This window comes from Lepisma saccharinum, chromosome 22 (assembly GCF_977018435.1).
Source record: "Lepisma saccharinum chromosome 22, izLepSacc3.1, whole genome shotgun sequence".
Taxonomy (NCBI): Eukaryota; Metazoa; Arthropoda; class Insecta; order Zygentoma; family Lepismatidae; genus Lepisma; species Lepisma saccharinum.
Window position 1 is genome coordinate 9,629,124 of NC_139250.1, and position 22,812 is coordinate 9,651,935.

At 37.0% G+C, this 22,812-nt stretch overlaps 1 protein-coding gene across 4 annotated transcripts in view; it reads right to left on the reverse strand.

Annotated features, from left to right (window-relative positions):
* Positions 1-22,812, reverse strand: part of Mp (collagen XV/XVIII-type protein multiplexin) — a 739,732-nt gene that overhangs the window by 39,545 nt on the left and 677,375 nt on the right. For all 4 annotated transcript variants that reach the window (XM_083143962.1, XM_083143961.1, XM_083143960.1 and 1 more), the window contains exons 13-20: positions 21,901-21,930; positions 19,838-20,008; positions 18,341-18,458; positions 15,144-15,239; positions 11,537-11,673; positions 8,408-8,551; positions 4,043-4,159; positions 195-302 (exon numbers count right to left, since the gene is read on the reverse strand). In XM_083143962.1, coding sequence (XP_083000088.1) covers positions 195-302; positions 4,043-4,159; positions 8,408-8,551; positions 11,537-11,673; positions 15,144-15,239; positions 18,341-18,458; positions 19,838-20,008; positions 21,901-21,930 — 921 coding nt within the window. The remainder of the gene's footprint in view (positions 1-194; positions 303-4,042; positions 4,160-8,407; positions 8,552-11,536; positions 11,674-15,143; positions 15,240-18,340; positions 18,459-19,837; positions 20,009-21,900; positions 21,931-22,812) is intronic.

Here is a 22,812-nt window from a genome sequence, read left to right on the forward strand (position 1 = left end):
AGTTCAAGATTAAAGTTTCTGGTGTTGCTCATGCTACCGATAAACCTGACCAATCCCTAGAGTATAGTAATATTCAATTTCTAAAAATAACTTTGGAAAATTATAATATACTGTGACACGAGCACACCAAACTGAGGTAACATAGAAGACATTAGCGATCTTTGGTGTAATGAAACTATAATTTTTAAACTCACCGAGATCCCATATGCATTAACGGCTGTTCCAGGATCTCCCTTCTCCCCCTTCACTCCAGGGAGTCCCACTCCTGGTGTTCCTGGTGGACCAGGCCTGCCTGGTGTTCCCTAAAATTTAAGTAAATCACTAACTTCAGATTTCTAACAAGGAGTGTACAAATAGTTTGGTAATGGAATTTGAAGGTGAATTAATTTATTCAGTGAATATTCAACAAAGAGGAGCTTTTCTTCTGAGTTCAATTTTCTTTCTAAGTTTGTGATTCTGTTTGTTTAGCTGGAATATATATATTTTCTTCTTAATATGAAACCAAATATTTTTTTAAAAAAGAAAGGTCTAAAATATGGATAAAAATATCATGACTGAGTTAATATACTTCCTTTTCAAACAATAAATTACATCTCCAATGCTATATTACACGTTTAAATTACAAACTAGAATCAGATTACATTAAAATAAGCATGCACAAATGCTTCATGTTCCTTCTTTATAATTTGAAGCCATTCTGTGGAGAAAAAAAATCAGTGCAATTTTAGACTCTAAAGAAATATTATCTTTAAATATACTTACCTTCTACTCATGGTCAATGGAAAAAGAAAGGAGAAAAAAAATTCTGTAAGTGATACATACTTTTTCACAATTTGATCATTAAGATTTTGTATTAATCACATACAAAGGTTTGTGGACCCCATATTAAGTGATCTTTATTTATTTTACTACAAAATTTTTAGTATAATGTATTGAGTTTATTATGTAATATTAATTAAAACTATGTCATTTTTCTTGTTGCGATAATCTGTTTACTTCTCAAAATTTCTGACATCTATTACATGAGCCTCTTTCACGAATTATGTAAAGAATGAAACAGCAATTCCACAAGAGAGAGAAATGTCACAGGGATTTGTGTGTATATATATATTTCTGTAAAAACACACATTACAGTGTTTCAAAGGCAACAGATCCCGTTGTGGTAGCACTTGCGGAGGTAAAACAGCATCAGCAAAAAACAGGCTGGCTCAGTAGCTCAGTGGTAGAGCAGTGGCACGGTATGGCCAGAGACCCGGGTTCGAGTCCTGGTCGAGCCTGCATTTTTTGCTGAAAAATCTACGTAACACATGAAATGTGTTCAAATGTTGAGTAAGAAAAATATTTCATCACTACAAGTCAAAATGTAATTAATTAGAACTCTCAGTAGTGTAGAAACATTTTTGATTTTGGATGGCGGTGGTACAAAGTTGAAATATACATATATATAAACATGGGCCATTCTATTTCCTAATTGAGCTCACAGCTATAATTTTTTATGAAAAAAATTCCAAAACCTTGTAATGCCAATAATAAAAGCAGTATTCATAAAATATATATTTTTTATCTTTTATATATTGTAGCTATTTTCAAAAATATTGTTTAACAACTTTTAAAAATATATGTACAATTTCAGAGCAGATAAAGCTCTAGATCCATTCCATCATTCTTCACTCATTTCAAACAGTGTTCTGAGGAAAAAAATCTGCATTTGTATTTGTGTTATTTAGTGTAGCATTTCTGCCATTTTTGGCTAATCTTAACAATGAGGATGATTTTTGATTAGATGAAATTGATGAAGGGACACTCGCAAAGAATACCTCTGTCCAGGCTGGGATTCGAACCTGGGAACTTCAGTGGTGAGATCAAAAGTCCATCACCTAACATGCTTTGCCACTGAACCAACAGAGAGCACAAATCAAGTGACATACTAGAACCACAATGTAGCATAATAGGTATATGGTGGTTTGAATTCATTTGAGTAGGGATATAATATAGACAAAATAAACTTCTCTATTTTGCTACTAAAACAAGATTCTTTGAAAAGTTTCATCCTGTGTCTGTTAAATTATCTGATGGGGAATACAAGGAGTAAAATTCAGATAAAATGACTTACGGAGATACTGTACTCTCTCCCAAAAATTTGCAGGGGTATGATGTACCCTTTATTTCCCATCCCTGCACCAAGTAAGTACTATTATGAATAGGACCAGGCACGTAGCCGGGAGGGGTCATGGAGCTGAAACCCTACCAAAATCGCCCAAATATCTAATGTAAATAGTGTATACTGGTAATTAATTTTGCTTCCTTAGCAGTATTATAAGTTGTAATATACTGAGAAATTCATCTTCGGGGCTTCAGCCCTTTTTTTTGCCTTTAATGGCAGCTGCTGATAATAATAATATATTTGGTCTAGGAATTAATTCGTGCGGTTGTTATGCACACATTGAAGCTGTAGTTCTGAAAAATATTGTCCATCGTGAGCCACCACTTTCGCCCATCTGTCACACAAGTTACGGATTCCGTGGCGAAAGAAGTCCTCATCCTTTGAAGCGATCCAGTCAGAGACCCATTTTTCGATATCTTCTGAAGAAGTGAACCGCTGTCCAATCAAATCGTTATTCATGCAATCGAACAAGTAGTAGTCCGAAGGAGCAACGTCTGGTGAATACGGCGGGTGGGGTAAAACTTCCCATCCGACATTTTCTAAATAGGTTTTGATCGGTTTTGCGACATGTGGGCGAGCGTTATCATGTTGAAAAATAAGTTTATCATGTCTGTTCTCCCATTCTGGTCGTTGCCTGGCCAGAGCTTGCTTCAAATGCATTAATTGTTGTCGATAACGTTCTCCATTAATAGTTTCACCCGGTTGCAGCAGCTCATAGTACACCACACCTTTCATATCCCACCATATGCACAGCATAACCTTTGCACAGTGAATATCTCGTTTCGGTTGTGATGGACCTGGTTCACCTGGCTTCACCCAGGCCTTTTTTCATTTCGGGTTCTCGTAATGGATCCACTTCTCATCGCCAGTAACAATGCGATGCAAAAACCCCTTTCTTTTCTGTCTTTGAAGCAGCAATTCGCAAATGGTTTTTCGTCTTTCAACGTCTCTGTCTTTCAATTCATGTGGAACCCAATGTGACATCTTTTGAATCATTCCCATGGCTTTGAGGCATTCGGAAACTGTTGTTTAATCAACGCCTAATGCTTCTGCAAGTTCTTCCTGCGTTTGATACGAATCCTGATCGAGCAATGCTCTCAATTCTTCGTCTTCAAATTTTTTTGGCAGTCCAGGTCGCTCTTGGTCTTCCAGGCCGAAATCACCACTTCTAAACCGTGCAAACCACTTCTGACACGTTCGCTCAGCTAGCGCATGGTCACCATACACTTCCACCAAAATACGATGACTTTCGGTAGCACTTTTCTGCATGTTAAAGTAATGAAGCAGAACACCCCGCAAAAACACTTTATCTGGCACGAACTGCGCCATGTTTAGTTGACTACAAAATGCTGTTGTTGACGTGTCAATCAACTGCCCTATACTACGAACGATGCACGCTGACAGGAGTTTTCAACGCATGTGTGGCTACACGGAACTGTGGGATGATACGCTCATTACGCCATCTCTTGTCCAGGTGCACGAATTAATTCCTAGACCAAATAATAATAATCTTTATTTATCCGTTGACCCCCAGAAATAAAATTCTGGCTACGGGCCTGAATAGGACATACAGACAAACTGCAATTATTTAAGTTCACTAAGTAATCTTCCCTGTTAATCTATTTTTATCTACTCAACATTATACACACATTGCTAAACATTCAAACACAATTTAATAAAGTTTTACTTATATTCCCTAGAATATTCTGAGGCAAGTGAACAAAATTAAGCAACTCCAGTAAATAGAATAGTGAACTTTTCCATGTGGGACAGAAAATCTTTAGATGTTTTGTGTTCATGCATCATGAATGTGCTTTATGTTAGTGGAAAATATGCTACAAAAGTTATAATTGTTACAATGCTTCTATACAAAATTACCATCCATCCAGGTAGTCCTATTTCCCCAACTGTACCCGGTTTTCCCGGAGGACCAATGGGGCCAGCTGGACCAGGCTTTCCTCGTCTTCCTCTCTTCCCTCGATCTCCCTTCTCACCCTGAAAGAAATTCAAAAGATCACACATCAAGAGAAGTTTCAAAAGAAGTAGGCAGTCAAAATATAACAGCTGTTTTCCATGTGTCATTTGCATTTGTTGTGCACAACATATTTTGAAAGCTCCAATACTTTCTTCTTTAGGTTGAAGTTGACATAGCCCGCAAATAACAAAATGGACTCAGTAATAATGCATGATTACAAAGCACAGCAACAAACAACAAACAACCAAACAAAAAGAAGAATAAGTGAGAAAATTATTTCTGGGCAAAAAGGTACAGAATATTATAAACAATACTAAACTTCATGGTTTAAAAGATTTTTGAAGGTCAAAGCTAGGCGAGTGGCTTAATACCCAGTTAGCAGATGAAGCCGTACTGTCTACAGCTCGACCAAGATAAGAATGACCTGTGGTGCTTAGTCAAAGAGCTCAGGCACGAGAGACAGCCAAGGCGCCAGGATTATTCATCTAGGGGTGCTGAGGGGGTGCGGAAAGAAATTTAGGGGGTGCGATTCTGAAAATAAGGAAAACATGAAACACGCATGCAACCTTTCAAAACTGGGAGAGCCAGGTGCCAAAACTGAGGGGGGGGGGAGGGCAACTGCATCCCTAATCTCTGCCACTGATTAACATAAATTACTGACTGAAATTAAAATATATATGTGTGAAATATATGTTTAACTTTTCATTGACATTCATTTTCTAGGGATGCTGCACCCCCCTGTCCTCCCCATGGATGTCCATGATGATATGTATTAAGTCTTCTACTCCAAGAAAGTTACCATACAGTGTAAACATTCAAATACACGTTGCAGTCTTATTGAACTATGTAGTGAAATACAAAATAAAATCATCCTGCCCTAAAAAACACAATTTTCGAACCTTTTCAATGTAACCAATGAAGGCACAAAATACATAGTACATTATACCTTCCGTCTGCCACAAGACAAAATGCGAAGAGCACAGCAACTGTGTCATCTTTAAAATCCCTTTAGCCGCACTATACCCAACAACGAACTGTAAAATTTCTTCGTGAACATTGGGCCTCTTCCTAACAGTTTTTGAAAAAGTTGTAATGGTATGTTTACTAGACATGTTACGTGGAACAAATACATAGAACGTATTAAGAAGAAAACTTCAGGTTACAACTCGCATTAAATAATTTCCCGAGCACGACCTGTTGATACCTTAAAAGCAGCTGAAATGTTTGTTCCAGTGTAAGGAAGAACGTGGAAAACAAACCGTTTATCAACAATGCAAGAAAGAAAAAAACATAACTCACATTCAATTATCAAAAACCACAAACAGACCACTTGAAGAAACAAAAGAAGAAAAAATTCAGAACAACAATGCTGACAAAACAAAAAAAATTGTCGCTACAGCGGCTGCCGCCAGTACAGAAATGTATCGGCACCTCTTTCAGTGTTTGCCTGTTGCATACAATAATAACGGTCTTACTTCAGTACCTATCATTCGGCGCTCAATATGACAACATGACATAATATTACATATTAATGTTAGTTTTAGTGTTTTCAGTTGAACATAAGGGGCGTTGAAGGGAGTGCGGAATAAAATCAAGGGGCACGCAAGCACCCCCTTGTGCCCCCTGGCAAGAGAAGGAGCAGCGGGAAGAGAAAAAAAATGACTGTATGGTACACTTTAGTGTGCAAGTTTGCCTCAAGCAACTTTCCAATTTTCCTTACTATGCTACATAGACTACAAAATATTGGAGTCTGTAACCAGACTTGCTCAGACCTAGCATATTTGGCTATGCACTGGAGGCATGTTACGTTTGCATTGCTCTAATTTAGTAAATTACAAACATGCTGATGATATCCTTCTAACAGCACGAATGGAAAAAAAATCACTAGAAACATTTAAACAACTAAAAAGTGAAGCCTTGAAAATGGGTCTCGTAATTAATATGCAGAAAATGAAATATCTCAGATGTGTAAAAGGTAAAAGTAGATTCCAAGATCTAATTATAAACTAAGAGAGAATAGAAGAATTGAGATCTTCTAAATATCTTGGATCAGTAGTAAATGGTGACAACACAATGGAAGAAGAAAATAACGAGAGAATTATTCTGGGTAATTAAGCATATTTCGCCAACTTAGCTTTATTTAAGAGCAAATTAATAACTAAATCTGCTAAACTGAGATTTTATCAGCAGAATAAGACCCGTAATAGCATATGGATGTGAAACTTGAACCCTCAAAGACTCCTGTAAGCAGAAACTCTTAATATTTGAAAGGAAAGTCTTAAGAAGAAAATATGGACCTCTGAAAGAACCTGATAGTAATTCGATAATACAAACTAACGAAGAACTCAACAAATTAATAAGGAATGAGAACATCGTAAATTTCATAAAATCACAAAGACTAAGATGGTTTGGGCACATAAATAGAATGTCTGATGAAAGATTAGTAAAATAAACATATAAATGGAAACCACTGAGAACACGAGCCCTAGGCAGGCCAAAGAAACGATGGGACGATGAAATATAAAGATTTGAAAGACGTGAAAGTAAAGAATTGGACGAAGAACATCCAGGATATGAAAAAGTGGAGAGATGTTGTTGAGAAGGCCAAAACATTCAATACATGAAGTTTCAATTTACAAACAAATAAAGTTAAAACAGTATGATACCTCATTATTGCCTGTATTTTGCTTGTGTATTCCCAGGCAAAATTTCTAAAAATTCAAGGATAAGATTAATAACTCTTTCATAAGATCATTCTGCGTCAAGAAACACTATGGTGGCCTGCTGTCAGAGGAGAAACTCATTACAGAACACCAAGTTCTTTATACAGCAACATTTCGAATTTGAGAATGGGCATGCCTACAGTATTGCACATAAAATATTACATACTTTAACAAAGAACCTGTTTAACAAAATTGAATTTGTATAACAAATTAGGTGAATAATTTATATTTTAAAAAAAACATGGCACACGCAGCCTGGTGACAGTGAAGGCCTGTTAAGCAGTTCTCCATTGCGTGATGCAATATCAACACATCAAGTTCAATCACTGATGTTTTATGGTTTTCAAAACTGAAGGCTGCTATTATTGCTTTCATGTTCTCATGAAGCTGAGTCTACACTGAAATTCTGGAGTCCCTTCAAGAATCGATTGCAGGAATGCTCACACCAAGGGTAAGAGCACTAACCATTAGGAAAATTACATAAACAGGAAATTTAATAAATTGTTATTTGTATTGACTGATTACTTCAAATGAAAGACGATTTTACACAAAACAGAGCCATTAAATTTTGTGATTTACGAGAGTGTATCGATAGAATGGTCACCATGGACAAGTATATTAAACTAACTTATTTAACTGCAAAATTTTGCATTCTATGCTTCCAAAGTAAAATTAAAAGGTGATTAATATACATCAGAATTGATGTAAATGTTTAAATTTCGTGACTGGGTAGTGCACTTTTCTCAAGTTTTGGAACAACTTTGTGCGCCGAAAATTCCTGCAGAATTCCAGGATGAATGCCTGGTTAGATGCACCCTGATTCTGTACCTGCACAAATATTAACCCCATCTTTTGAACTTGCCAACCATTGAGGAAACAAGTTAAAAACTCTGCAATTGAATTTGAACAGTACAGTGGAGCTACATATGAATGGAGAAGAACAAGATGAACATCCTGTTCAAGGTTAACTGTTACGTAGAATAGCCAAGACATGGCATGGTATAAAGTGTGAATGTTACTTTTGAGATGTGTTGCAAGTAACAGTTGCTCTTTTCAAGTAACAATAACTCAAGTGAACTCAGTAATTTTGTCAAGTGACAAGTAATGAAATTAACATTTCTTTTTTTTACAGGTACTTTTTGTTATGCTTTCGTATGGAAGGAAGGGTTGGATTACTTTGAATTTCCTTACCTCTGTATTTTCATATATAAACACACGAGATTAATTAATGTAATGAAAAAATATTTAATTTTAGATGGTCACCAGTAAGAAAACAATACCGTGCTTGCAGTTCATGCATGAAACTTGCAATACAAGACACATCTTGCCTCCAACTGTGACTGTAACCGAGTTGCTTTTCAAAAAGAATAACTATGACTATAGCAGGGTTACTTTTAGGAGTGAAGTAACTGCAACTACAACTCGGTTACTTAAAAAAAAAAAGTAAGTGCTTTCCAAAAAAAAAAAAGTAAGTGCTTTCCAATGGCGGTTTTTGAGAGCAGAAACAAGGAGGGATTCTGACCTTCACTTAGACATTATTCTTACCTTAATAACTTTAATTTCATTGCCGGAAACTGATATGGTCGGTCCTGGTGGGCCACGCTCTCCTCTATCACCTTTGGATCCCGAAGGTCCTGGAGGTCCATGGTTCCCACCTTGGCCTGGTTCTCCCTTTTCTCCTGTCGGACCCTGAAATGTAATGTTGACTCATTGATTCTTCGAGCATGTTCTTCACATGTTTTGCACTTCTTGTCACTATATTGACAAGCAGAGGAACTAAACTGGTATAAAGTTTATCAGGGGTAGGGTAGGCTGGGGGTGGGGAGCGGCTGAAGCCTAGGGTGCCATGCAGAGAGGGTGACATTCAAAGCATTTCCTTTTCTTCTTCTTTTACTTGTACGTTTATTTTCTGGTACCACACTGCTGGAATTTTCAGTTTTCCAAAGTAGTATTAATAGTACATTTTAAAGATGTTCTGTAGACACTAAGACATAACTTAAATATTTTTAAACATGATAAATGTTTTTACAATCAGAAATGATAACCTATATAATTTTTTTAAGAGTAAAAGTATTTCACAATTTTAACATTTATAGGATGTAATTATCAAAAACCATGGCATAAGAAGAAAAAAAAACATCGAAGGTTGCACATACATTGTCAGTGCTTGGTAGTGCAGATGGGGGGGGGGGAGGGCACCAAAATATATAGCTCTGAGGCTGAAGTTTATTATATAAAGTATTACAATACCTATTATGATAAAAATTACTACACACCTTATCGCTGTGTTGCTTTTATAGAATCTCATGGTTCTGATTAGTAATCATTAACCTTCATCAAGACTATATTAAAATTGTACAAACATGATCACATGACTTGAGTAGATGGTAAAATGTTGAAAGGTTCAAAAAGTTTTAAAGGTGAAAGGATAAAGTTTAGCAAGAACTTATCTTCATCACCTTGAAGGCATGCAGTGAGAATGGATACAAGCAGTGGCGTGTCAAGGATTTTTGAAAATCAGTTCTCATTTTGCATCTTCTGCTTTTGAAGTTCTCCCTTTTTTTATATATATATATATATGAAAGCATGGCCACAAACCCCTCTTGGGCATGCCTGGATGCAAAATTTCAAGGAGCATGCTTAGAAATGTGGGATCACAGATTTGAATTCTTGGTAAATTGATGCATGTTGTTTGCATTTTCTTGTGATTTATCACACCTACAGATATGCATAAATCTTACTTTTCCTTTTCCATTATGAGCATATTACAACAGGAAGAAATGTAAACTTCCCTTAGTTCATGAAATAAGCACAATATTAAACAAATTTAGTGAAAGTGACCAATATATTTTATTAGGATTAGAACAGTAAGCGAAGCACCTTTCCAGTTTCCTTAAGCTTGAAATAACTCAGGACAATTACATATTTTTTTCCTTGAGTTTTTATATCAGAGACCACTGGTGCATGCAAAAGGGGAGATGACGGGGCTGCAGCCGCTCCCAAAATTTTTTCAAATAAAAGCAGTGGAGACCTTGGCTAAAACCAAACTGTTAAATGAAAACTCCCCTTAAAATAATCCCAGATTCCAATTTTTGTCTTTGAACAACTTTTAAAATTAAGAATAAAATTAGCAATTCAAAAATATTTTGTAGTGTATCCCATCCCATCCTAGAATACAGATATGTAATATCTACCATTACAATTCCAGCCCCTCCCCCCCAAAAAAAATTCTTCATATGCTAGTGTCAGGGACACCCAAATTTTTCATATACAGGGCCAGTGAGACTTGTTCAATAATTGGTCAAGGGGCCACATTGCATCAAAATAAAATAAAGAGGTTTATAAGTACTGAGGTAGACAACATACAGAGGTTAGGCATCTGGTCATCGGGACATGCGGCGATGACAAAGCAAAATAATACAAATATTGCTTTTTGAATTTTTGAGAGAAAAAGTAAAAAATAAGTCAGAATTTTTGCATATTTGAGCGAAATTAGTCGAGTGACACCATGAAACAGCTAGAAATACGCAAGAGATTTGCTAAGTTTAGCACATCAAAAGGAGGGGCCAGTTCTGCCCCCATACCCAACTGTCCTGCTAAGGTTCTTGTTGAGTACAATGGTGTTAGGCAGGCCAGGTCATTGCAGCAGGTCTGCGAATCAAAGGTCCTTCGACCACTTTTCCCCTGCTCTTGAATGTCTGGTCATAAGAGACCTTTTTTTTCAGCTCCCTTGTTTACAAACAAGGCAGGGTTTCTGTGATGTCATCAAGTTGAAACTTCTCAAGAATGTCCAGCACCGTAAAGCATGCGATGCAATGCTCTCGTTTTTAAGAGAAAAACACATATTGAAGAGCATCACAACGCAACTTACACAGAATACATGAAAGTAATGATGCATAGAAAGTGCATCGAGGTGACAAGACATACTTATTCAGACAGATCCTTTTTCCTAACATATCTTACTTTCACACCAGGGATGAGCAAAAATATCAGGATTCCGGAAAATTTAAATCTCAATTCGGAAAATTTATTACCCTCATTTCAGAGGCAATCCGAATTTCGGAGGGAGAGAGGTTTAACAATTTTTCCATTTTTTCGGGTAGACTTTATTAAGAAAGTTTTGTCTTCCTTCTTTACGATAATATACTCCATAGAAAAAATGGATTTAGCCATCTCTACTTCACACATCATGTACGAACACTGTTATCATCATTATTAATGTAGGAATCCCCCCCCCCCATTGAAAGATTGACCCTGACGTTTGACAAGTCTTGCGATGACTACATAAAAATGTCACGCTTCGCCACTGACAACATAAAGTGCTTTGGTGGGCTGCATGTGACCACGCTTTTGCCATAGTTTGGGCAACTTAATTTTATATGAATGGAAAATTGATATTAATGAATTTAATGCAATATGATGGTGCATGACCTGTGAATCAAAGGTTATGGTTTAAGGAAATAAATAAATACATTAAATAGTATTGATTAATTTAAATACTTACGTGATTGAGTATGGAGTCTTATTAGGACAACGTTTCGAAGGTCAGGCTGCCACCTGCACAAATCTACAATATGTTATTGGCTATGGTTTAGCTGAGAATGGTATAACTGTAACACTTTCACCCACATGTTAAAACGTTAACACTTGACGTATAAATCAACCAAAGTATACCTGAATTCCATTGATTCCTGGTATTCCAGAAGGCCCCCTTTCTCCTCGTTCCCCCTTCTCTCCTTTATCCCCTAAGTCGCCTTTATCTCCTTGCAGACCTCCTTCACCAGGATCTCCCTTCTGTCCAGGGAAGCGACCTATGAGAACAAAACATTATGCTGCTAACCAAACATAAGTATTTCATTGCATTGTAAAGGAATTAGCCATGATATTTCTTAGTCTGATAACACTTCCTTCCATGCAACCACAATTAGTATACTTTGAAATGTATATTACAAAGTTTATCTTGTTTTTTGTTTTATATTGAATAGTTGCTAATAATTATATTGCGCCTAAGTTACAAAACACAGAAATATTATCAGTAGCCTACAAATACATATGGAGCAAATATGAATGGCAAATGCGATGCTGCTTGTAAGTTTTCTGAACCCAGGTAACCACAACCGTTGGGCCAACGTCAGTTTTTACGTGGGAAAAGTTGGCTTCACGTTGCTTGGCAAATTGACGTTGGTTTACATTGGGCCAACAGTGGTTGCCAATGTTTGCCCAACCATGGAAAAGTGATTCAAAACCAGTTTTAAAGACAACTTTTTCATGCTAAAACAACTTTCAGAGTATGCTGTAAATTCTAGAGTGTAAAATAAGAAGACATGTAACAGTGTTTCTTTTCGAATATTTCAGTCACAGCACATACTGGAAATATAATATATTTTTAATGAAAGTAGAAGCTATTTTTAACTTGAAGTCACTGACCAGTGATTTGTCAGCCGCCATGGATGATAGAAATGTTTGTAATTGCTTATTGTTTATCTCTTTTGCTGTAGTAGAACAAGAACATTCTTACAGGTATTCTTGTGAATGTGGTTAAACAATGTTATGTGCAGACTAAATTCCAGGAAAGGTGGAAAATTAAGCAAACTCTAGAAAGTGTTTGTGCTACCACTTGAAAGTATGGTGCCTTGAAAACAATGATAACATGTGACTGAGAAAGTGCTGTGTAATTTTCATAAATACTATTGTTTACATTTGGCCTCAGAATAAATTGTCTATATCAGAACACAAACCTATTCATTCTTTAGCTTTCAGCATGTTGGGCCAATGTAAAACCATACGTTGGGCCAACATAAAAACCATGTGTTGGGCCAATGTTGGAACCACGACCAAAATTATCATTGCCCAAAGGTATGTTTTTACATTGGGCCAACTATTTTCAGTATGGTTGACACAACCACTTTTGGTTACTTGGGAATAATATAGGGAAATGGCAAAAAATTCATTATGTGTGTAGATAATAAGATAAGAACACCCATTATTTAGATACATAGGCCATCACAGTTCCCTAGACATATGATGACCATTTAAGAACTTACATAAGCCACTGTTGATGAAGTTGTGACCAGTCATGTGTATGACAACTTTGAAGAACACTTGGGAAAATGCACAGACTTAAACTTAAAAATTGCACACTGTCAGATGAAATTTTCTAAGTTTGTAAGCTTTGGATAATAAATGGCATTTTCAATTGATGGGTGGCTTCACAATTTTTTTCTGTTTCGCATTCCATTATTTATAACCATTTGAAATGTGAAAGTAAGCTTGGTGACAACTTCTACATCATCCAGTTAACTGCTTTATGTTGATAGTGTACACACTATGGTTTTATTTGCGTAACAACAATACAGGGTAATTCAAATGAATGGTGCAACTTTACACAGTTATTATGACGTGACTATTTCTGATAGAAAACCAGACAAGGCATCAATATAAAGAAGAACTCTAAGTTTTACTCACATTATAAATATTGAACATGGGAACCACGTGTAACGCGGAAAAGGTCCAAACGATAATCAAGTACTTGCTATGCACGAGAGAGCAAGTAGCTGTCAACTATTTCAAAGGCACTAACAATTCACAGTTGTAACTTTGGCAAATCTTTTGGAAGGGTGATGCATTACTACCGAAAAACATGCAGAAATGTCTTTGCACCATTGTGATTGAATCAGTTCTCAATAGCTCCAACACACAATATGCCTTCTACTGGTCATTAGCCATTTTGCGACACTGGCGATCCTGGTGGAGCATCGGCTAAGCAGAATAAGCCCGCTAAGTGGGAATAAAACTTCCCGAGTTTTTTTTCTAATATGGATGCCTTGTCATATTTTCTATCATAAATAGTAACTTCATAATAACTGTGTAAAGTAGTACCATTCATTTTGAATTACCCTGTATATATCATGCTGATAACCTTAATAGATTTCCTTGGGTTCTGCACATGTTACCTCACTGTCTACGGTATAAAGAAGTTCATGGAGTTTCAGTCTGTTAGATTTATACAGCCTCATGATTCAGATAGTGGTACATGGGGAAGGTGTGTCTCCATATGTCAGAGATAGATATATGGGGTCTTTATTATTTAGCAGGTGTGTTTCAGTCTCTAGGGCCATTTTTCCAACCAACCCTTATCTTTGATGAAACAATTGTAACAAAATCACTAAAATTAAAATATGATTGGTTACATATGGAATAGACAGACTTAAAAATGACATGTACATACGAGGGCAAATCAAAAAGTATCTGTGCCTATTTATTGCCTGATTACAAACCATAAAAGAAAAACAAGATATACACAATCTTCTACGTACTTTTTGCTATTTTCCCACATAATGACCACACCTGTTGAGGCACTTGTCCCACCGTACCACAAGTTTCGCAATGTTCATTGCATAAAAGGTGGCCAGCTGATCCCGGAACCAACGATGAACAATGTTCTGCACATCGGTGTCGTTCGTGAACCTCTGTCTTGCCAGGAACTTCTTCAATGGACCAAAAAGATTGTAAACACTACCATAAGAAATGCCAAGTTCAGTGACAATGTCCTTCAGATGAACACGTCGATCAGCATTCACAATTTCATCAACACGGGTAATGTTGTCCAGTGTTAGCAAGGAACGAGGTCGGCCCGATCGCTCATTGTCCTCCACATATTCCCGTCCATTTTCAAACTCCTTGAACCACCACTGCACACTTCGCACTGATAAACACTTGTCCTCATACACTGGCTCCATTTCCCTGTGAATATCTGTGGCTGTTTGTCCTTTGCACCATAAAAAATTAATAACACTTCGCTGCTCATAAGGCGTGGACTTCCTGAGCACTCCGGCCATCTTTGCCAACTGCGCCGTGCCATGGAAGAAAGTGGAAGTTACAATAGGGTTGTTCCAAGAAAAGCATACTGCATCGCTTGTATATCTTGCTTTTGTAATAACAAGTTAGAAAAAAATTAGGTGCAAAGACTTTTTGATTTGCCCTCGTATATACAATTGAAACAAAATCAGTAAAATAATTAGACTTAAACGCAAGAACTGCACAATGTTTGGGACAAGAAGCGGCAAGGTGTCATCACTGCTAATGACCTGTGCATTTTTTCACAGCACAGTAAAGGAGAAATGTACAGCAAAATTGCAGTAGGAAACTACAGCCAAATTCCTGCACTGATACGAATGATATTACACCACGGTCATAGATAGGGTGTAATCATGGCTTCATGTATACCTCCACACTGGTTGCTTATCCCTTGCCAGAAACTATCATTCACATGGTTGCTTACCGACTCCAAAATCAGCTTCATCTCCACTATAGACTGCAATCCCAGGGGGTCCAGGTGGCCCAGCAGTCCCTTGCTTTCCTTCACGGCCAGGTTCCCCTGTTAAAAAAAATAAAATGAAAATAAATTACATCAATACAAAATTAACCTGTATCCATTAAATTCACACAGACACAAACTGCACATTTCCTGGCAAATCAGCTTATATATGTTCATTCAACAATAGGTGTATTACCACTCAATTTACAAGTCATATGATTTTGATTGCCAAAATTACAAACTAATGTTGTTGTGTGTAACATTAGAGCTTTGTGAGTGGGTGGGTGTCCAGGGAACTTTCAGAATGGAGTGACAACCAACAAGTGACGTGACCAGTAACAAGTGACACAGCTCTGTTGAAAATTCTGTCTACTGTTTTCAGTAGATCAATAGGTGTTTTGAAACATCTACTGTGTACAGATTTCAAACAGCTATAAATAAAAATTGTTAATAAGGAGGAATGAAATGTTTACAGCCACCCTTAAGCTAAACACACTACAGACATAAATATTAAATCTAATACTGAAGAAATTATCTTTATTTGCAGTTCCTCTACTGTACTGTTTTCAGTATATCAATAGGTGCTTTGAAACATCTACTGTGTTCAGATTTTCAAATAGATATGGAAATAAATTGTTAATCAGGAGGAATGAAATGTAATATTTACAGCTAACATGTTAAGTGAAACACACTACATACAATATTACATGTAATACTGAAGAGAATATTTCACTTGTAGTTCCTCTACACATGTACCTTAGACCAGTGGCGAAGCGTCCTATGAGGCCCAGAGGCCAGTCCTACCCTAATATATTTGTCTATAACGGATTATTTTATTACTTATAAATTTCATTAAACGACGCTTAATAAAAGAAAACTGAAATTCTTGGTCTTCCGATAATTACCGGAAGTTTGCAACCCTGCCTGGAAACGTATCTGAGCATTCAGCGAGGCCCGCCTGAGAGTGCCTCAGCTGGTCCCATAACCACCTATGTGATTCATGAGGGAAAGCATAATTTCAGGGGTACGTTCGCCTGTAATGTAACCTGAGAGGCCGGCCTCTTTTCTCTCTCTCACCCTTTCTCCCTGACTTCCGAAGAGTGCCGATCGTGTACGAGCACGTGACGAAGCAGGCAGTGGACGTACAGAGCTTGTTGAAGCAGTGTTTCCATGGAAGATTCAGAGCTGTGCCGGGAGCGGAGCACACCCAGCTGCTAACATGTAGCGAAAATGTGTTGCTAACACCTCTAAGCCTGGCCTCCTAACCTATCAAAGTAGGCATTATTAGAATTCTAACTGCAAATAATGCATGCAAGTTGGTTACCAGTGTTAAGTTTGGTGCTTTCAGCTCTTTTGAGGAACCGCTTTTCGTGAAGTGTTAGCTGCTGGATGTGCCCCACACCAATCTCGATTCAGAGAGGGGAAGTATTTTATTTCTTTGAGGAAAGGGATATTGAGACGAAATTTCCTTTCATGATTAGTGACATAACTGAAAACGCGCTACTTTTAAAATGGGGCAAAGTACGTACAATGCAAACGTATAGAGAAAATCCATGTTACTGAAATTTTCTGGTCGGTGTGTTACACAGTCCGTGTTCTCATTTAGCATTTCATCATTTTCTAAATCATATTATAATTTTTTTTAAAAAAAGTCGCCTGTTGAAGAAGAATTATATGCATAAAAAAGTTAAAAATAAATAATTGATTGATAGATTTAGTTTATTTTACTTGGCTTTCTGCCATTTTTGGCTAATTGGGAAGATGAGAATGAGCGATAATATGATGGCATTGACGAAGGGACACTCACGAAGAACACCTATGCCCAGGTGGGAATTTGAACCTGAGGCCCTTGTCGTAGCACGCTGTTATAACCAATCTGCCGTGGAGGTCAGCATTAAAAAGAAATAAACGCTAAGTGACGATCAAGTGAACCAACCATTTCTGTAATGCGAGAAACATTTACAATACTGTTATTGAAGTAGCAAATAATTTTTACGAGCAGCTTTAATCTAACAAATGTAAGATGGCTAGGGCCTGACAGAACGGCTTTTTCATTGGGTGACGCGTGGTCAGAACATCGAGTCTCATTGTCACTTTTTTCGGACCTTCGAGACAGAAGCGCCTTTATTCTCAGATATCTAATCGAGACTAGATTAAAGTAGAATCTGAACCAATGCCTCCAGGAGGAATCGAACCTTCTACTTCTTGATTATAAGGCGAGAGCGTTAATCACTACATTATCCTTTACAATCACTATCCCGACTTAAGTAGACGAGATTCAGGCAATATGTTATCTTTTATTTTCTAGGGGCTATATTTTAACATACTACTGTTAAAAAAATCACATCTTCCCCTCCCCCAAACCCTGCTCCATCCTGTGCCTACACTTCCCGAGACAGCACGCTTCGCCACTGCCTTAGACCTACTGAAGGTGTTCAGTAGGAAACCATTGGGTTTCAGGAGATTTCCGAGAACAGTATAGTACAACTGATAACAGTAGATTGTGTCTAATGTAAACAGTAGAAACTTCTGGTTTTAACTATAAAGTGACAACCGATTGGAGCATCTCCAGTCTGAAAGAACCATAAGACTGAGATGACATGATGCACACTATTGAGAAAATGAGAGAAAAGTGGCACACACAGCTTGTGTCACTGGTACAAAAGGTTGCATTTATTTCTAAAGGATCATTTCCAAGTGGCAAGTGTCATTTGTTACTTCTAGGTCTGAAATCTCCCATAGAGAAAACAGAGAGAACACTCACTAAAATAGTTATGGATACAATCTGAGATGATTTCCAGTGACTGTTTTAAATTTATTGTTTGTTTATCTCTTTTTAAAGCTGCATTAGTAATGTAATCCAAACATTTGTAAATATAAATCTATGTTTATGCATGACCCACACACACATACGTTCTTGAAAAGTAAAAGCAAATAAAAGATGTCAAATACAATCTGGTATGGGAGGCAGCTTTCAAACCATGTGACGAAGTTTAGAAATGAACCAGTGACACCAAGGTTGTGTGACATGCTACACAGGTCTGCATTCAAATAATTCATCTTCAAGTATGTGACATACGTCACTGGCCATTTTGGTGAGATATTGGCAGATATCACAACATATGAACGTATGAAGAAATTCAAATTAGACAGGAACTCACCTTTTTCTCCTTTCGAACCTGGACGTCCATTCTCTCCAGGAAAACCAGGTAAGCCGTCAATTCCTGGTGAACCAGGTTCACCTTTGAAGCCTTGTGAACCTTTCGATCCTTGGTATCCCTATCAAACAATTGTTTTTATCAATAAATAATGATCATTACACAACTATATACATAAAATTACTACTTAGAATCAAAACTCAGATTTGTAGTGCATCATTAACAAAGTACTTGTAACCTATACGAACACACTAATTCTTCATGGATGAGAAATATACCAATTAGTATATTTTTGTATTATTTCATTCACACAACAACAAACATCCTGGGAATATTTCATGTTCTATCTTTTCACAATGTCCTATCATAATTAATATTATAACAGTACTTTTAATATATAACAGAAATATAGAAAGGTTTATGCAAAAGCTTACACTCGCTTCTAATGCAAGAAAGCATACATGCTTGTAGCTATTTTTTAAGAAGATGTAGTAACTGTCATTAATTCAAGCTAGAAATATCATGTGGTACTTGGTATGTTAGTAATTTAATTTCACAATGAAAAGCTACATGTTATTTTCAACAGAAAAATTATGTGCACAACTGAGATATCTGTATTACATAAATGCTAATATAATACAGTGATAAGGATACATATTCAAGGACGTGAAAAAACATGCCAAAGTTAAAAATAGAACAGGCTGAGGCATATTGGATAAGTGTTACCTTATGGTTAGGAACACACTTCAGAGAAATTCAAGCAAAAAATGCAAACTCGACCAGTACTTAAATCCAGGTCCCCAGCACACTGAACCATCAGTATCATGGAGAAAATTCTACACAGGTGAAACAGTAAAAGTGAAAAATCAGACCAAGTCAGAGCCTTCCATCCATCCCTATACTGAACAAGATCAATCCAATCTTTTCCATCCTTACAATCTCCTTTCGGCCCATCTTAACGTTATCTCCATCTTCACCTAACTTCCTGGACAGCTACTATGTCTAATTAATACTTAACTATCTCATTAACTGTAGACTGAAAATGCCACAGGCTGATAAAGGTTCGGAACATTCCACGTGCCTAATTTAATATCCTTTTTCCTACTGTACATCCTATCCTTAGTCCAGGGAACTCCCAAAGTAGTCTCCGGCCGGAGATCCGAATGGGGGACTATTTTACCTTGGGAACATCTGTGGCCTCATGTTGCTGTTTCTTGACTTAACTTTTTTACAGTGCAGAGTTGTCAGCTCTATGTCTAATCCCCAATATAAATGGAGGACGACACCTCGGAGCTTGGAGGACCAGATAGTAGTCCACCAAACCCTACCCCACCTCTGACAATTGTCGAACACTCATAGAGCCACTGGGCGATGGGATTGTCACATCCCTACGCCAAACACATACTGGTACCTTAGTTCAAAATATGTTTCAGCAACATCTATTGCCTTTCTATAAAACAAATTTAACTAAACCTAACCAATCATTTTACACATGCTCACCTGTTCACCCTTACCACCTTTTTGACCTTGGTAACCTCTATCGCCCTTATTTCCCTGGTCGCCTCTTTCCCCTTTGGCCCCTGAGAGTCCCGAGATCCCAGGCTCTCCTTTGGGACCTGGGCTGCCAGGCCGACCTAATGTTGGGCCATACCCTGATCCTAAAATTGACTCCTGAAATGCCAGTTTTGTTAGTATGCATTAGTTAGTTAATTAAAAAAAAAAAAAGTACATGTGCATAGGATTGAAAGAAAGAGTTATGAAGAATAATTTTAGTTTACATTTGGTTATATTAAACAAAAAAATCAAAGTTGAATGTTAAAACTTTACACTACCAAAAAAATACATAGAGATGTGGAAAAGTGGAAAATACAGTAAGTTGAAAATAATGAGATCCAAGTATGCTACTCCATATTTATACTCATTACATATGGTCAATAAAATGTGGAAAGGTTAATAAAATACTCAATACAGTGGAACATTGATAGTATGGTTTTTGGGGGACGAAGGTGAAAAGAAAAAATTAAATGCAGGTACAGTAGAATGCATAAGTATTACCAAGAAAATTGTCCATCACCATGTTTATTCTCTGCTTTACACAGCGAGAACTTGAAGAATTGAAATGAAACTTCAAACTAGCTTCCGACAACCTCTGTACCAGTATATGTAAAAACCTATTCCTTGTAAAGACACGTAGGATGCAAGAGAAATTTAATGAAAATAGTATGGGACAATTTGACAAGCAATACTTGTGGATCAGACTGTACATGTAAATTCTGAGAAAATCTAATAGCACTATGTTTTGGTTTGGGACTGATTCTATAATGCAGGAAAATGGCAAATCTGGGATTCGGGAATATAAAATCAAAGTTCCACAACGTTTCTCTTGGATACATTTTACAGATAAATAAGAAAACAGTTTAAAATGTAATTGTAAATCAAATAATATACAAGGTGACACAAAAGTCACTTTACACTCTTAAAAATATAAATGGTCTTGCTAGTTGTTTCTGGAACACTAATTGGAAGGAAACAAAAGTCAGCCACGAAGTGTAGCAGTTTAGTTTAGTTGGTGCATGAGTTAGTATTACTTCACATTGTTTACATAATGTTAAACAAAGAAAAAAGCATTTTTGGAAAAGGCATTTATTGCTATCCAGCTAAGCCCATATTTCCACATGATCTGGGTGCCTAAATTAACTATAGTTGAATCACTGGAAAATGGAATTTTGAAACATGGACTTGATAAGACAATAAAACCGAGAATTCATAAGTAAGAAAGTAAACAATGGCTCAGAAGTTATAGTATTATGTACAACTAACAATAATATTATTCTTTGTGATATCTCCTTAAATAAAAATATATAAATAACTTACGTGAATGTGTAGGAATGTTTCAGAATGACGTTTTGGAAGTCTGTACTACTTCCTTCATCAGGTAATAAAATAAAAAACTTTAGGTGCCAAACATGGTACCGCGTTGTTAAATCGTAAGTTGAGGATTCAGGTTGAGGATAGAAAAGGTAAACTTACGGTGACAGCATAAAAACTCCGATGGAAGTGTTTGCTGTTGGAGTTACGGTGGGAAGAGGGGAACGCTGGAGGAGAAATTTCACCTTCCACACAGGATAGGAGCGCCCACAGTCCATGTGTTCTACCCCAACACTGACGGAAGTCACTAGCGGACTGTAATAGGTCTTCGATTTTTATTTGTTTTAGTTGTGGTTCTTGTTTTAACATAGGGAATTTTTAACTAGCGAAGACTTCCATCGGAGTTTTTATGCTGTCACCGTAAGTTTTTTACCTTTTCTATCCTCAACCTGAATCCTCAACTTACGATTTAACAACGCGGTACCATGTTTGACACCTAAAGTTTTTTTATTTTATTACCTGATGAAGGAAGTAGTACAGACTTCCGAAACGTCATTCTGAAACATTCCTACTCACTCACGTAAGTTATTTATATATTTTTATTTGAACTGATAGTGAGTAAAACACACCATTGTAATATGTTCCTGATATCTCCTTAGTTCATTAGAATGATTACAATACTGCTTATCACTTACCTTGAACATACTACGTGGCTTCCAGCTTGGCTATATACCCAAGGCAGCATTAATTAGAAAGAAGAGTAAGAGTTAATTAAGAGCATGCTAGAAAGATCACAGGGGAAAAAGTTATGGAAGAAAAGTGGAGCTAAGTTAGTAACTACATCACACTACCTTCAGCAAAGAATGTGCAATTCTTATATGTAATTAGTAGAGCTGAGCCGATACAACTTTCAACCAACTGATACAGATACCTCTCACTGATACAAATACCGATAATTTGAAAATTTTAATAATGAAAAGTTGTTCACAATATTCATTAACATTTGTGTTTATGTATTCCACTCAAATTATGTACATGAATTTACCAAGAGTTTTGCTTTAAAATGTTAAAGAATTACACCAGAATATTAAATGACATGTTAAAAAATAAATAACCTGTGGCTCGACGGCCCTTGAAGACAATCCTACCTAGAGCTGAGGAGATCTTCAACTAGTAATTGGGTGACATGGGATCAGCACGTCGAACCCTCAGCCATTATAGGAGATTTCCGAGACCGGATTACGCTACTCACTCATAGCTCCCCAATTTTCTCACAATGGTGGGTTGCTGCCAGTCCTATACACAGGCCGGGAAGCCAGAAACTAAACCCAGGTGGACTCGAACCCATGCCATCCCGCAGTTGGAGTCCAAAACACAGCACCTTTGACTTCACGGCCACAGAGGAGGGCAAATGACATGTCATGTTTATATATATATATATGTGTGTGTGTGTGTGTGTGTGTGTGTGTGTGTGTGTATATATATAGTGATGGACTTTTCCCAGCGTCCACCCCAAGGTTTTTTTTTCTTTTCTTATTTTCGAAAGTTAGCGTGGGTCGTGGGAACTCTCATGGACTTCACCCCTATTTTTGACCACCTTCTTCACA